At 47.6% G+C, this 15,461-nt stretch overlaps 1 protein-coding gene across 3 annotated transcripts in view; it reads right to left on the bottom strand.

Annotated features, from left to right (window-relative positions):
- IMB1 (Transcription factor GTE6) overlaps window positions 1-15,071 on the bottom strand; it is a 93,431-nt gene extending 78,360 nt beyond the window's left edge. Inside the window, exons 1-2 of one of the 3 annotated variants that reach the window (XM_087381426.1) lie at window positions 14,577-15,071; window positions 7,935-8,153 (exon numbers count right to left, since the gene is read on the bottom strand). In XM_087381426.1, coding sequence (XP_087237552.1) covers window positions 7,935-8,153; window positions 14,577-14,705 — 348 coding nt within the window. In that variant the 5' untranslated portion in view covers window positions 14,706-15,071. Of the gene's footprint in view, window positions 1-7,934; window positions 8,161-14,576 lie in introns of all 3 variants that reach the window. The other 2 variants (XM_087381427.1, XM_087381428.1) reach the window with 2 other exon arrangements.
- Between the last annotated feature and the right edge of the window lie 390 nt (window positions 15,072-15,461).

Here is a 15,461-nt window from a genome sequence, read left to right as displayed (position 1 = left end):
CGCCGCCTCCTCCCCTTCTGCTCCGCCGCCTCCACTCCAACCACCCGCCACCCCTCAGCCCCCCGCCATCCCTCAGCCACCCCCTCGCGACCCCTCAGCTACTCCCTCTACCCCTCCCCGACACCCTCGACAGCCCCGACACGCTCACACAGCAGCCCATTTGCTGCTCTATCTTGGGGGAGAGAGGGAGAGCTGATTGGCTGCCTCTCTTGGCCAACAGCCCCCCCCACAGCACCTCGACATCTGTCATTCACCTGCAGGAAATCAAGAAAGTCAAGAACATCAAGAAGAACAGAAAAGAGATACAAGGGGCAGTCATCCATTGAGCTCTCCCGCTCCCCGCTTCTTTTCAGCCCCCTGAGGGTACCTCCCATCATGGGAAGGGAGCTCATGCCCCTGCTCCCACTCCCACTCCCGCTCCTACACTAAGACCTACACCGAACATGGGTCAATCAAACGAAATGGGAAAAGGTGGCAAGGATACGGATAAAGCTGCCAAGAAGGATGGCAACAAAGCCAAAAAACAGACACAGCTGAAACCGCAGTGGACTTGGAGTGGACAGCAAAGCAAAGGCGGGACCCACTCCTGCCTCGGCTTCAGCCACAGCTTCAGCCTCAGTTTCAGCTCCAGTCTCAACTACATCCTCATACTCAGCCTCAGCACCAGCCTCATAGCTTCAGCCTCAGCATCAGCTCTAGTTCCAGTTTCAGCTCCACTTTCAGCTCCATTTCTGCCCACAGCCTCTATAGTTACAGCTCCTGGCTCTGATATACCCCTACCCCATGACATCGATTGCCCCATCCTCCCCTAGGATAGAGGGGTTGTCACTGACACCATCTCTTCCATCTCTCCCTTCTTCTCCCGCTATAGTTCTCTCTCCGATTATGACACCTACTTTGGAGGGGTCATACACTATTCCACACTACTCGACCTTTCTCTCCCCTCTGCCTCTCAGTCAGCCCACGCTCCCTCACCCTGCTGGGATCGCCTCATCATCCCCATACCGCACCCATTTTACCCAGTCATCACCTAGCCTCCAATCTCTTCCTCACACTTTCAAGCCACAGTCCTTTCAGTTTCCGTTAGAGCACGGACGAGCTGACCCATCAAAGGCTTGGGAGTACTTGCTTATGGAGGTCCAAAGCATCCGAGAGTGTGAGAGGGAGTTGTCACGCTTCGCATAGGAGCAGGCACGTTTCACCCGGGAGCAAGCACGACTCATACAGGAGCAGTCTCAGGCCATCCGAGTCCAGGATGATCTTATTCAAGGGCTCAGACAGGAGATCTCACAGCTCCGACAGGAGGTCACTGCTGTACGTACATTCCCAGGGAGCACCCCAGTTGTAGAGGCAAATTGCGAGCATGCAATCTGCCATCGAGGAGACGTCCAGATGGGTCGACGTAGCCAAACGAAAACCTGCATTGGTAACCGTTTCGGCTACCCTCCTAGAGCAGCAGCAAAGAGCCAGCAAGGCTCTCAACATCACAGTACGTGGGATTCCCCGCACTGAGGCTACCCTGATGGCAGATGTGCAGGCCTTCGTGACCACTACCCTAGGGGCGACTGAGCACAGGATTGAGAGAGCATAGCGAGTTGGGAGGGACCCCAACCAAGAGCATCCCCTTATCATACGGTTCCATGACGCCCAAGCACGACTTTCCGCTTTACGTCGTAGGTCAGCCTTACGAGGCCAGCCAGCGATCTCCATGGACGAGGACCTCACTCCACTACAGGTTGAGGAGAGGCACTTTCTGTTGCAGCAGCGGGATCAAGCCCGCAAAGAGGGGAAGTGGGCAATAGTACGAGATGGACTACTCCTTACAGGCCCCCGTCGGGCACCCACCTCTCCTCCCGCATAGGGAGGCGGGGTCTATGAGACCCAAACATCCGAGACCCTATCCTATACCATCGAGAATTGTAATGGTACCTTATGGTCAGAACCAAGGAACTTCTCGGAATCCTATACAGGTCATGACAAAGTCTTTTACATAGAGACACATCAGAGTCTAGAGCGCCCACTACCAGTAGTCAACGGGTATACATGGGAGTCTGCCTACAGAGATGAGACGAGGGATACAGGAGGGGTTCACGGATCAAGAGGAGTCGCAGTCCTTTACAGATCCACACTTTTGGGGGCCATCTCAGTGGAGCAGAGAGATCCACACTCCACGTTTCTCTGGATCCGGATTCGACACATGGATAGCCGAGATTTGTTTATTGCAGTTTGCTACTTCCCCCCCCCGAGACCTCCCACTTTGCCAGAGATATTCGAGGGCAAGATTGTTGACTTCTCTAGCCGCGGGGAAGTCCTCCTAGTTGGGGACTTCAACGTGAGAGGCGCTCGTCAGGCACCACTCCTCGACTTCAGGGATGATTCCACTCTACTAGCAGACATTGTTTGACCTTGAGGAGGCAGGTATGCTACGAGTTTCGGCTGACACACGAGGACCGCTCACATCCAATGGACAGGCCCTATTAGACCTCGGCAAGATGCATGATCTCATTATCTATAATGGTCTAGACAGATGGCCTACATCAGGTGGCTTCACTCGCTTTCCACATGGGGGAGGCTTCAATGTTGTGGACTACATCATGGGATCCCATGCCTTCACATCTCGCATCATTGACTTTACCGTAGCACCTCTCCCTCCAGGGGCTGATCATACCTATCTCTTCTTTAACATTTCTACCCCCCGCCGCACAGCACTTTCTACCCCGTTGACTTCTTACTCCACCTACCATGATATACGCTTTGATCGCGATCACTCACCTACTTACTCTAGCCGTCTGTACATACTTCTCGCATACATTCACTTTATACCCTTATTAGAGGACCGTGCTGCCCTAGTCACTCGCTCACTACACGAGGCTGCTCTTCATGCCTTCCCCCACACCACACGCCCACCACCTCCTGGAACCGTACCCTGTAATAGCTGGTACGATGATGAGTGTAAGGCTTTATGCCGTCAGCTCAGATTCGAGACAAAAAACAGCCGTCCAAGCGAACCAGAGACGCTACGCGAATACCGTCGTTTGGTACGTAGGAAGAAACTTGACTTCATGTGTCGGAACGAGGAGGAGCTACTGAACATTCTGTTCAGTAACGACTCTAAGGACTTCTGGCGGAGATTTGTAGAGGGACAGTCCCCCCCACCACTCACTGACACTCAGGTTTGGTCTGATTATGCACGCACGCTCTATGATATCCCAAATCAGCCAGCCCCTAACCTATCACATATGCCATGCCCCACATCCTGCACCCTCTTCACTAGGGGGGGGGGGGGTAAAGGATGTCGTAATGAAACTTCATAATGGCTGAGTGAAGGATCACGAGGGACTATGCACTGAGTTCATTGCCTATGGGATTAACCTCCTAGCCCCGATCTTAGCCAAGCTATTTAATGAAGCCGTTTGCTTGGGGTTTCCACGCACCTGGACCATCAACACTATCTCACCCATCCACAAGGCAGGGGATCCCATGAACCCGGAGAACTACAGGACCATTATGATTGGACATGTCATGTCCAAGACTTATGCATCAGTACGTGATTCTAAGGACAGCAAATTTGTGAGTGTCGAGGACTCGGAGCAGCAGGACAGGCCGGTTTCAGGCGGGATCATGGGACCATGGACCACATTCTCGCGCTCAAATGTATCATCGAGGAGGCGAGGGCACAGAAGCAGAGGGTTTACTATTGCTTTGTGGACTTCCGCAAGGTATTTGACACCGTTCCGAGAGCCCGCCTCATACGACGCCTGCAGGATCTGAGTTACGACCAGGAGATCATTTGGGCTGTCATGGCACTTTATGAGCGAGTTTCACGCAGAGTCTGGACAGGATCTGGATGGACAAACGAGATCATGAGCACTATCGGGGTCAAACAAGGGTGCCCATTATCACCTACCTTGTTTGGCCTCTACATTGACGAGCTCGAGCAGTGATGCAAGCACAGGGTGAGGTAGGCTGCTCTCTTGCGGGCACGCTGATCCGGATATTACTTCACGCAAATGACGTGGCTCTCTTGTCCTCCTCAACAGAGGGGCTCCACAGACACCTTGACGCACTTCAGTCCTTTTGTGAGTCTCGTGATTTGAAGGTCAACTTGGGTAAAACCAAGGTTATGATCTTCAATACATCTCGAGTCGTCATGCGCGATGAGCATTTCGCATTTGATGGGTCCCCTATTGAGGTTGTTTCATCATACACTTACCTAGGGGTCATCTTTTCTGGACCCATCTTCACCATGAGACCCGCGATTATGTAGGCGCGCCTGAGCAGAGGATATGCTTCATTGGCTAGACTAGAGAGACAGTGCTTCCGCTCCCGCTTTCAAGATCCACGGACCAAAGGGTTGCTTTTTGACTCCTTGGTCCACCCGGCAAGGATGTATGGCAGTCCATGCTGGGAGCCAGACTTGTCGGATACAAAGTGGGTCAGGGTGGAGCGGCTACAGGTTCTCATGTTATCACGGATGATCCGTGGTAAGCCATCCGTCCCTCACCAGATCATTCGGGCGGAGTTTGGGTCACCCCCATTACAGCTAGATGCTGCATTTCAAGTCATTACATATCTGTACCGAGTTAGGGAGTATGGGGATTACACATCCGGGCGTAGTAGGATACCATGGCTAGCACTGTCCTCTTCTATGACACTTGCAGCAGGGAGAGATCAGAGGTGCTGGTATGCATGTACAGAGAGATGGTTTGTAGAACTAGGGCTCCACATGGACAGACTACCTCCTTTCCAATACAACATGGATGCTCCTTTCTCTCCCCTCTTATCACACGAGGTCAACCAGGTTATCCGTGAGGATCTACTACAGCTACACACATTCCGGACTTGGTTGGGTCCGAGTGATCTCCCAGTGAAGCTGGGCTTCTACAAAGATCACTTCTTACATATCACAGCGGAGGGTTTCATTGATCCGCCAGGATACATGCAGATTCACCTACCCCACTCGCTGAGGATCTCCCTTGGGCAGTTCCGAGTCTCTTCACACAGACTTCGTACTTCGTATCGAGAGCGGCAGAGCAGAGCGGTTACCCAGGGAGAGGCGCATATGCACACTGTGTGACATGCAGGAGGTTGAGACAGAGGAGCATTTCATCTTCAGGTGCCCTGTTTACTATGAGATCCGAGGGTGTTTCTACTGCCTCTTCAGAGATAGTTATGGGATGTTGGCCCGTTTCCTCTCCTACCAAGACCAGCGATGTTTGGCTGGTTTCATTCATGAGGTGCTCAGACACCGCGATAGGATACTCCGAGCACGGAGACAGGAGCAGACTTCTCCCTCGACTGATACCTCTCAGAGCTCTATCACGGAGTTCTTTCAGCCAGATAACATAGACCTCCACGAGGCGAGACCTCGACATGACCATGACCCGGAGCCTGTGACACGACAGCTCAGACAAAGAATTGACTCACAGATCATACTTGGGGACATCCCCTCCTTGTTTAGGGTCGGAGCCCAACCGACGGGGGTCACAGTGGCCTTGGTTAGACGCAGAGCTACGACCAGGAGACGTACCAGGACTGCACCCTTGAGGGGGCGACAGCATTCTATTGCTGACCTCATGCCTCCACTTCCACAGCCCCATTCATTCTCACATGCCTTGAGGATCACCATCGGACAAATGCGGGTCCCATTCCATCAGTTGAGGACTGAGGTCGGGAGAGCCACAGGTACACCCAGAGAGCAACGGATCTATAGACTATGCACCTTGGAGGAGGTGGAGACAGAGGAGCACTTCCTGTGTACTTGCCTTGTATACTATGAGATCCAAGGACGATACAATTGCTTATTCAAGAGGACAATACCATTCCTTATTCAAGAGGGACACAAGTTTGGGCCTCTCTCCAAGCTGATTCACTTCCAAGACCAGGTTTGCATTTGTCAACTAGGTTATCCAAGAGGATCTCTTACAGCTACACACAATACTTGGTTGGCATTGTCACCTCCTGCTATCTGATCTGCTGCGGCAGTAAGGTCTCTCTATGTCTTCGAAAGAGAGAGAGAGGTTGATTTAGCAATGTCTTCAAAAGACATCATGTGGTTCACGAGCTACAAGAGCAAGGGAGCTAGGGGTGCCTGGTGTAGCTATAAAAGAACTGATCAAGATAGAGCAACACAATGCTGAGTATGTTTGTTCCCACATGTAAAGAGCTAATCAAGATGGAGCAGCAAGATGCTGAGTATGTTTGTTCCCACATATAAAGGATCTCGTTCTTGTTATGAGGGAGATGTGCATCAGTAATCTAGACCCACGACCTCAAGAAGCCACCCAACGCCATGATGCTGTGAGGTAGGTGCCCTGGCCTCTTCTTACTTCAAATCACACCCTAGACACCCCACCTGGCTAGCCACCACTTCTGGCAACCCGCTCTTGCTGCGCAACAGCCCCTAGCAGCCTCCTCTTTGCTTTGCATCACGTTCTGGAGGCCTCTTCTTGCTTCGAATCACCCCTATAGGAGACGTGAAGCCCTCATGACAACCACGTGAGGGCGTCTAGGTCTGCCTCATGGTCTTTGTTGTGTCCAAGGTTGACTTCATGCCCCAACTATCATAGAATGTCCTAGCGTGCATTCCAATTCCTACATAAGCCCTTGCTTGTGGATGAGATCACTACTACATCAACTGCATATAAATCAAAAGAGGAGACTGGGTGGCCCTCTTTCAAGTGGATAGTGCTAGCTCTTGAAGCATGTCGTGCGCAATGAGGAATCTGTTCGTGAACTTCTCATAGCAGGCTATGACTGCCCATCAGACCATATCCTTAATATGTAGGTCCGAAAGCATAAGATGCATAGTACAGAATCAAAGGCCTCTTAAAAGTTTACAAAGCAGCTGTATACTCTCTAAGGATGATGCCTAACTCCTCTATGATAACCCCTCGAGTGAAGATGTGGTTCAAGGTAGGGTAACCTCATTTGAAGCCTGCCTGGCCACATACCCTTTTGCTTGGCATACTCACTAATGTGTGTTGCCTGCATCCTTAGGGTTTCTTGTTTCATGGATTTGGGATCATGGCATCGATAGTCCAAGGAAACACAAAAGCCTTTGCAGAACTCTTCATTGAAGAGCCTAGGTAAAGTGTTTCCCACAATGAGTTGACAATTCTAGATCATAATCCTTGGCCTTGTCATTCGATAGCTTCTACAGGGATCTTTGCAACAGGGGGTGCTGCAGAGTGTGGTTTGGGATATAGAGACAACCCTATACAAGATCTAGCCTTCCTTCAGAAGTTCTAGGTCTGCATATAATTATAAAGGCAAAAGGAGGACTCAAGCTCCCTACTCCATGCTAGCTCCCATCGCTCCTCTCCCAGCCCGCCTTCAACCTCCTCTTCGCTGCTCATTCCTCTTCTCCCTCTTGCCATACGACTTCGCCCATTTGCTACACTTCGTGTGCCCTCCTTTCCGCCCCTACTTAGCCCATTTCAGCTCATATTCTCTGACAAGCTGTTATAGAGACTTACAGACAAAGGGTACTTGTTTAGAATCAGAAAGCACCTCTCAATTAGCAATACTCCCCACAGCCTCTCTGTTGTACCTAAGGCCCTCAGTTCTCCTCCGCCAGCACATTGTTTTGTTTTTAACCTTCTGTTCCACTGTATAGTTTTACAGCTTTTTCATGTTAAAAGCTCTTTTTGGTCCATTGCTTCACAGATGTAATATATCCTCCCTATTTAACAGAGACACTTCTTAAAAAGAGGAAGGACAAATTTACCCAAATTTCTTTTGTATCCAAGAGGGAACAAGTTTGGGAACCATCTCAACACTCATCTGGAGATATATTGATAAGGAGAAAATAATATCACTGCCTATACCCAGTAATATTCTAGACTTGGAAACCAACAAACCTCTGTGTGACTGCTAAGGGGAGAAAAAAGTCATCATCATAAAAACACACTTTCTCAGAATATCAACTTCACCTGCCGCAGTATAGTACCAAATTGGCGCATAAGCTCCCCCATACGCTTTACAAATGCAGCTTCTCGGCGTGCTGTATCTGCTTGTTGCTGCTTCCTGGCATTCATAGCGTTTTTGTCCTTTTCGCGTTCTTTTGAATTCAAACTGACTTTTGAATAAGGAACTTTTCCTTTGCTCAAGGAGGAACGCACATGGGTAACCTCATTCACTTGCTGCTCCATCTGTCATCTCCACCCATGAACAATTTCTCAGATCCGCCTGCATTTGGTAAGTATGAAACACGTAACCCCATATTTTATGTCTTCAAATTTCAGGCATTGCATATGGACCTTCGAGGGGAAAAAAAATGCATATGGAAACAACCAGCAGCTTTTTAGAAACCAAAAAAGCCTGTTATCCAAGGAAACACAATAAACTAGAACCTAAACAGAATCCTGTAGGGAAAGCATATTGGCCTACCAATGCAAATCAATGCTGGAAGTCTCTTTTTCGTCTACAGACTCTCTTGAAAGCTGCAGGAATCGCAAGGCAAGAAACATATGAACTACACCACAATTCTAAACTAGTCAATTCAACATGGTAAACAGTACATCTCATCTCTACAGATTCCTGTATCTGCTACATTTCAGATGGCTTGCATTGTCCTCTTCTATGGCTCTACCATATGCAGGTGACCAAAGGTGCTGGTTTGCACACACATTGAGGTGGTTTGAGCAATTGGGCTCCACATGGACAAACTTCCCTCCTTCCAATACAGCATTGATGCGCCATTCTCCCCACTACAGTATCATGAGGCCAACCAAGTCATACGTGAGGATCTTCTGCAGCTACACACATTCTGGACCTGGTTGGAACCAAGTGAGCTTCCAGTGAAGCCTAGCTTCTACACAGATCATTGTCTACATATCTCAGATGAGGGGTTTATTGACCCACGTGTTCGAGCAAAGGGCTTACCTAGGGAGAGACATATATGGACATTATGCAATCAGGAAATTGAGTCCGAGGAGCATTTGATTTTCAGATGCCTAGGTTACTATGAGATCCAGGAGATCCGGGGACGCTTCTACTGTCTATTCAGAGATAGCTCCGGATTATTATCTTGGTTCTCCTTTCCAGATCAGAGATGCTTGGCCGCATTCATCCATGAGGCAGTCAGACATCATGAGCACCTACTTCGATCACAGAGACGAGACGAGACTCTTCTCAGAGCATGATCACGGAGTCCTACTTGGGCTCTGATTCCATCTTAGAAATCACCCAACAGAGGGTACACACAGCGGAAGACTAATAGAATTGCCCAGGAGCTCACACAGTGTGGTGTGGGGTGTGGAATCACAAACTTCTTAAACTTATGTGCATAGAATAGATGTGCAGACTCATCAATAGACAATGGACCAGCCAGATAGAGAAACCACCAAAATAATATATTTCCGTCCAAAGCTATGGACACAATACAAAAGAGGAAGTTTTGATCTCGATTTCGTGGTGGGAGACCCGAGCATGCCTCGTGGAGTCAGTTAGTAGCAGGCGCCCAACCTGGGGGAAGGAAGGCTGACCCTGGTCCCCAAATAAATATAGGAAACGGGGATTTTCTTTTCCAGTGCATCCTATTGGTAATAAGGTAGATCCAGAGTCCCACCAATGGTGTGGTCCTCTGATCTTACCACAAGGTCCTTCTACTATCTGCCGGCTATCTCTAGACTCGAGCCCGCGTGCTCCACCTCGAGCATAAGTAGACTTTCCGTCCAGATCACAACACCTTGCTGCCCTGAGAGACAGCCAAGGTTCAACCGGACCATACAGGCTCCCACTCCACAAGCCCTAGACGTGATCGAGACCCAAATCCAGTGACACGACAGCTCAGGCAGAGGGTTGACACGCAAATTATGCTTGGGGACATTCCCTCCTTGTTCAGAGTGGGAGCACGACGGTCATGGTTGCCCTTGTTAGACGTAGAGCTATGACCAGGAGACATCGCAAGACTACGCCCACAGGCAGCCAATAGCATTCTATCTCTAGTTTTACGCTCTTGCTCCCCCACCCTGCTCCCCCACCCTTGATGAGGGGGGGTAGAGTGGACCAGTAAAGGAGATGGAGAACAATGGCAAGCAAGACATCATACATGAAGTACTACAAATACACAAGGAAGCAGCACCTACACCACAGTTGGTAGCCAAAGTCCAGGACATGGTTACCAACAGGTCAAGTCGATCAAAGAGGAAATCTCAGCAACAATGGACAATAAAATCAACAAAAGTGAAGTATATGGAGAGGTACAAGAGCAGGAAAAAAGGGTTGCTAATGCTCGATATCTATGCATTGGAGGACTACTTGAAGATTGGCATAAAGGGAGGCTGGTACAAAAATTTGATAATATCATAGCAGCAACCCATCAGATTGAGTGGGATTTAAAGGACATAACCATTGTCGGTCCTATTGGGATATCAGCTGAAGTGGTGCTCAATGATAGGAAGGCAAGAACCAAGATTCTTATGCAAACAAATAAGTTGAGAGGTACCAAGGTATGGATATCAGAGGAGCTCACCCCAATTCAGCTCAAGATGAAGTCCACAGAACTGAAGGACGCTCCAAAGGAGGAAAATGGGCTGTCTACAGAGATGGAAAAGCACTTATCAAAGACTTTAAATCCAAACCCAAGGACTCTCAGTCTTAAACTGAGGTAATACAGGCCAATTATCTTACTTAGTATAATGTAGCTAATCTATAATCACTTTGGGAGTGGTATATGTACTTCCAAGAGACTCTCAGTCTATAAAACTGTGCGCTTTGTCTCATAGTCCCACGAGGGCTTCTGAAGATGTTAACATATCTTTCTTTCTTTCTCCAACTTCGCCGACAACAGCCCCCCTCAAAAACCATAACTTAACCTAACCTAGGTTAACTCTGGCCTAACCGAACCTCGATAGAGGTTAACCCCTAGTTGGGCTGAACCCCCAGCCCAACCAGGGGGTAGCAGCAGACACAAGACCCTAGGTGGGATCCTAGTTGGGCTTCCTCCATCCCTCCTTCTCCTAGTCCTTTCTCTCTTGCTCCTTCCTCTTCCAAGGGATTGAGCTGAGGGAGGCCAAGAAAAAAGAGCTACTCTCCCTCTTTCCTCTTGGAAGGCAGCCATTCTTCCTTCACCCTTAACCTCTCCATGAGATACAATTTTTGCTGGACATGGGAGCTGATTCATGGAAGTTGCAGCTGTAGAGATCAAATCACGCACCTCAAACACAAGACAAGTCATGACATGAAATCTTAGGATTTCTCGACTTATAGAAGGCTCTATCTAACTCAGCATTATTCACTCTCGGCTTTCACGTATCGTTTCGTCTCAGTAGTAGTTTTTTTTTTTTGAAGGGGGGGGGGGGGGGGGGGGGGGGAGTGTGCTAGACGCTTCTAGTTTCCCCCATGATGGTGTACTTCTCATGATGGATTTTGGCTCCTTGGTCTTAGAAAGATATGAGGGCAGCATAGATAACTTGAAGAATCTGCTGGAGCAGCCAGCCAAAAAGCTAGGGAGCTACTTGAAAGAGGTTTTGGATCATCGCAACAAGGTACTAGGGCTAACACACAAGCTAGCCCAACAGGTACTCACTACATGACCAGTTGTAATGTTTTTTCTCACTGGATGTTAAGGGATCACTATCATAGATCTTGAAGGGTCTCAAGCGGACTTTAATACAACCATACCATACCTCCATCAGGTCATTCAGGCCAAGTTCGGGGCATCTCCATTGCAGTTAGATGTGGCATTCTAGACTATCACTTACCTATATCACATGCGAGACTATGGCTCTTGTACTGCAGGGCGACGCAGGCTACCTTGGTTGGCGCTATCCTCTTCTATGGCATTAGCAGCTATTGGGTGATCAGAGGTCACTCTCTAAAAACCCTAAAAACATGTGTGAGCAAGCACACATTTAAAATACCCCTAAATTTTAAATTCACTTTGTTTAGGGTTATTTTTTAATGCTCTTCTGTACATATACATGTTGTAATTTGGAATTTAAAAGGCCCCTCCATACATGTACATACTATAATTATATTGAAGAAATATTTTTTAAACCCCCTCTTGTATGTATATGGCCCATAAGTCCCCCGAATTAAAAAATCCCCTTCCTTTAACAAACCTATTATCTTAAGTGACCACCCCAGGGTCCTAAACCAGCTCGGTGGTTTGAATTGTTAGTTGTATCTCAAGTTTATCGCTCAAAACCTTGACATTACTATTGGGCTAAGGAGCTTCGAGCTTTGTAAGCCCTGGTATGTCAAGAAAGTCAAAGATAGGAATGTGTGTGTTGCAAAACACACATAGACTTTGACATAGCCTAGCAATGCTAGAATGAGTTAAGATCTGGTCGGGTTAGAGCATTGCTCCATGGAGATAGATGTCCATGTCTCCCAGATCAATGCTCAATTTGCAGGCCACCTACGTCATGTGTTGCAAGGCAAAACAGGTTTGGCAACCTAAAATCTGTGTGGGGCCATTGCTTTGTCCAAAGGGAGACTCTGAGTGGCACCACATGGAATGCATTCGTGGCACATGCCCACTTTGTGGTCCGAAGAATACAAATGAAATGAGGGAAGAAAGCCAAGCTCTAAGATGGAGGAGATTTGAGATGGGCAATGTTGAAATACTCACTATACTTTTCCAATAGGATGGTCCCTCAGCGTATTAAACCTTGTTGCACCCTTACATCAGCAAGTGTCTCATACGTAAAATTGGCTTTCCAATAAGGTCTCAACTATTATCTACCTTCTTAATTTGAGGGACCCATCCTATTCGAATTTAAATCAAAATCAGAAGACTCTCAGTCTTAAAATGATATATGGTCGATTATATATGTTTTTTTCAGGATATAATTTAGGTACTCTAAATAACTAGAGTTGCTTTATGCACTCCTTGGGAGTTGCAATGTGCCCTCCCAAGGCTATCGTATTAGATGGTTTTTCTATTGTCCCATCGACCTTTTGGTCCCCCGTGGACGTTAATAGGCTCTCTCTCTCTCTCTCTCTCTCTCTCTCTCTCTCTCTCTCTCATGGAGATGCGCCAGCACCAGGAGACACTACTTCGACAGATTCAAGAGCAGCTGGGGGGAGGTAGACCATAGGACATAGAGGCTGACCGGGCACAGCGACGTGTCACAAAGTTCTACACATTTGAGTCAGCCCCAGGACACAGTGGAGTGGAGGACGAGCTAGCTGACACAAGGCAGCCTGGATCAGCAGAGAGAGTCGACATGATCCCGCCGAGAGAGGGACGCAGAGACCACACGAGAGACAGAGAGTGCTCAGAGCACATTCTATTGAGGTCTGACCTATCACAGCGTTCCTCGCGGGGGACCGACAGAGACGAGGAGTCACTCTAGACATAGCCTACAGAGTTTAGAGATTGAAGAGACCATGTCCCCCGCCACAACGTGAGACAGCCCGACAAACTCATATACGAGATATCTTCACTGTGCCGGGCTTCGGTTTCTAAGTCCCAGTTGTTGAGATTGACCTAATTCAGTTTATACTTGATAGATTGACTTGATTCGGTTGACATTTAACTGTTGCTAGCATAGATTAGTACTCAGCAAGGGCCCTAGTGTGCCCTTTGCTCCAGCCCCTTGAGGCTTGTATGAGTTTTCCTTTTTGTGCACTTTGTCCCATAGGCCCGCGAGGCCTTGCACAGACGTTAATACATCTCTCTTTCCCTCTTACTCTCTCTCTCTCTCTCTCTCTCTCTCTCTCTCAAGCTATGGGGACAGCAGAAGCAACCTGAGAAATCTGTTGGAGCAGCCAGCCAAAAAGCAATTCTGTAAGATTTCCTTTCACTCGATGTAAAAGATCACTAGTTATTAATAGTGATCATCTGTCCCTCTCTCTCTCTCTCTCTCTCTCTCTCTCTCTCTCAGCATAAAAGCACAGTCTCTTCAGCCTCATCAAGAAAAGTATGTCATTTAGTCAATCATTCCTGGGCTGCCGGATACACAGTGAACACGAGTAGTGTGAAGATGCACCCCAACTAGACACATGATCTGACTATGTCAAACCAGCTCTATTGAAGTTGGGTCTCCTTGGTATTAAAAATCATAAATTTGGTTTTTAAAAGATTGACCTTCGTATCCCAGCCATCACACAACACAAGTATGCCAACAAATGCAGGTGCAAAGCCTCTGCTGTGTCTATGTCTGAAATCAGCACTACATCATCCATGTAAAGCAAGAGAACCTTGATTGCAATATGTAAAGCAAAATGGGAACGAGAGCCCATGAACTCATGCCTCTCCACTCTTTGATCCATTGCAGAGCACACAAACGATCTAAGATTACCGTAAGCAACTACAGCTCCTTGCACTATCAGCAGCTTCATTCTGTGCAATCATAAGATTCAATGCCCGAACTAGGTATCTACTTTATCAGAAGCCAAACACAGCATGACTAAGACAGAATATAAGTATTATATTAATTATGCTTCACGATACTCTAATTAATACGCTGCGACTATGGAAACTGCTGGAAGAAACAAGAATATAAGACAGAATATAAGTATTTTACTAATTATTGTTCACGATACTCGACTCGTACGCCAAATTCCTCTTACTTTTCGAATACATAAATGCCTTTCCAATGCATTTTGATGAGACTGGTTACCTCTTCTATTTTCACAGTCAATTCTTCCACTTGCCTCCTGATCTCCATCCTTGAATCTTCCAAAGCCATATCATCTTCCCCTCCATCAGCATCCTTAGACGGAGGATTATTCAAAAGCAGCCCGGTCATTGTGCTTCCAAGCTATACGATAGAAATCAGTCTCTTGGACTCGCAGCCAAGCTTCACCATTGTTAAGTCCTGCATCCCTCAGTAGCAAAAAGAATCCGCCTTTCTCTCCTTCTAAGGGCAAGCCTCCTAAACCGCCTTCATGGGATGACAAAAATTGGCCTGAACGACACCTAAAAACACCTGCTGAACCTGCTGTTAATCCAAACCTTTTCTCTATTTATTTAGGGACACCCAGATTGGATTTCAAAATGACATAATGTTGGATGAACCTTCTCAGAAGAGAACAACCAACTCGATGATTAGATTGATCGGACTTCAAAATGACATAGTGTTGGATGAACTTTCAACTTAGATTCGCTCACATGCTCAATATAGATTTTGAATTTTATAGGATCTTGCTTCAAAGATTAGCATCTAATCTAAATACTTTACAAACTAATTTGTTAGCAGTGCCTCCTTAAAACTATCAGCACTTAAACTATTGGCACTCCGTTCACTAAGTTATCTTTTGCCCATAGACGTGAGAAGGATCATGAGATCTCATTATCTCATTCAATATAGACTTCAGATCTAGTTTTGAACAAATTTATTTGGTATATCTTTAACCTATTAACCACGGACACCCAAAAAAAAAGAGAGGACACGTGGCAGGTTGGAGGAGAAGAGCCTGCCACGTGTCACAAAGAAGGAGCTCTTGGATGGAGGCTTGGAGGGGGGAGGAGATGGAAAGACAAGAGGAGGTAGGCTTTGGGGAGG

Source organism: Dipteris shenzhenensis, chromosome 11 (genome assembly GCF_047967505.1).
Source record: "Dipteris shenzhenensis isolate YYH24624 ecotype China chromosome 11, Dip_SZ_1.0, whole genome shotgun sequence".
Classification (NCBI taxonomy): domain Eukaryota; kingdom Viridiplantae; phylum Streptophyta; class Polypodiopsida; order Gleicheniales; family Dipteridaceae; genus Dipteris; species Dipteris shenzhenensis.
This window is presented reverse-complemented; position numbering and strand designations above follow the sequence as displayed.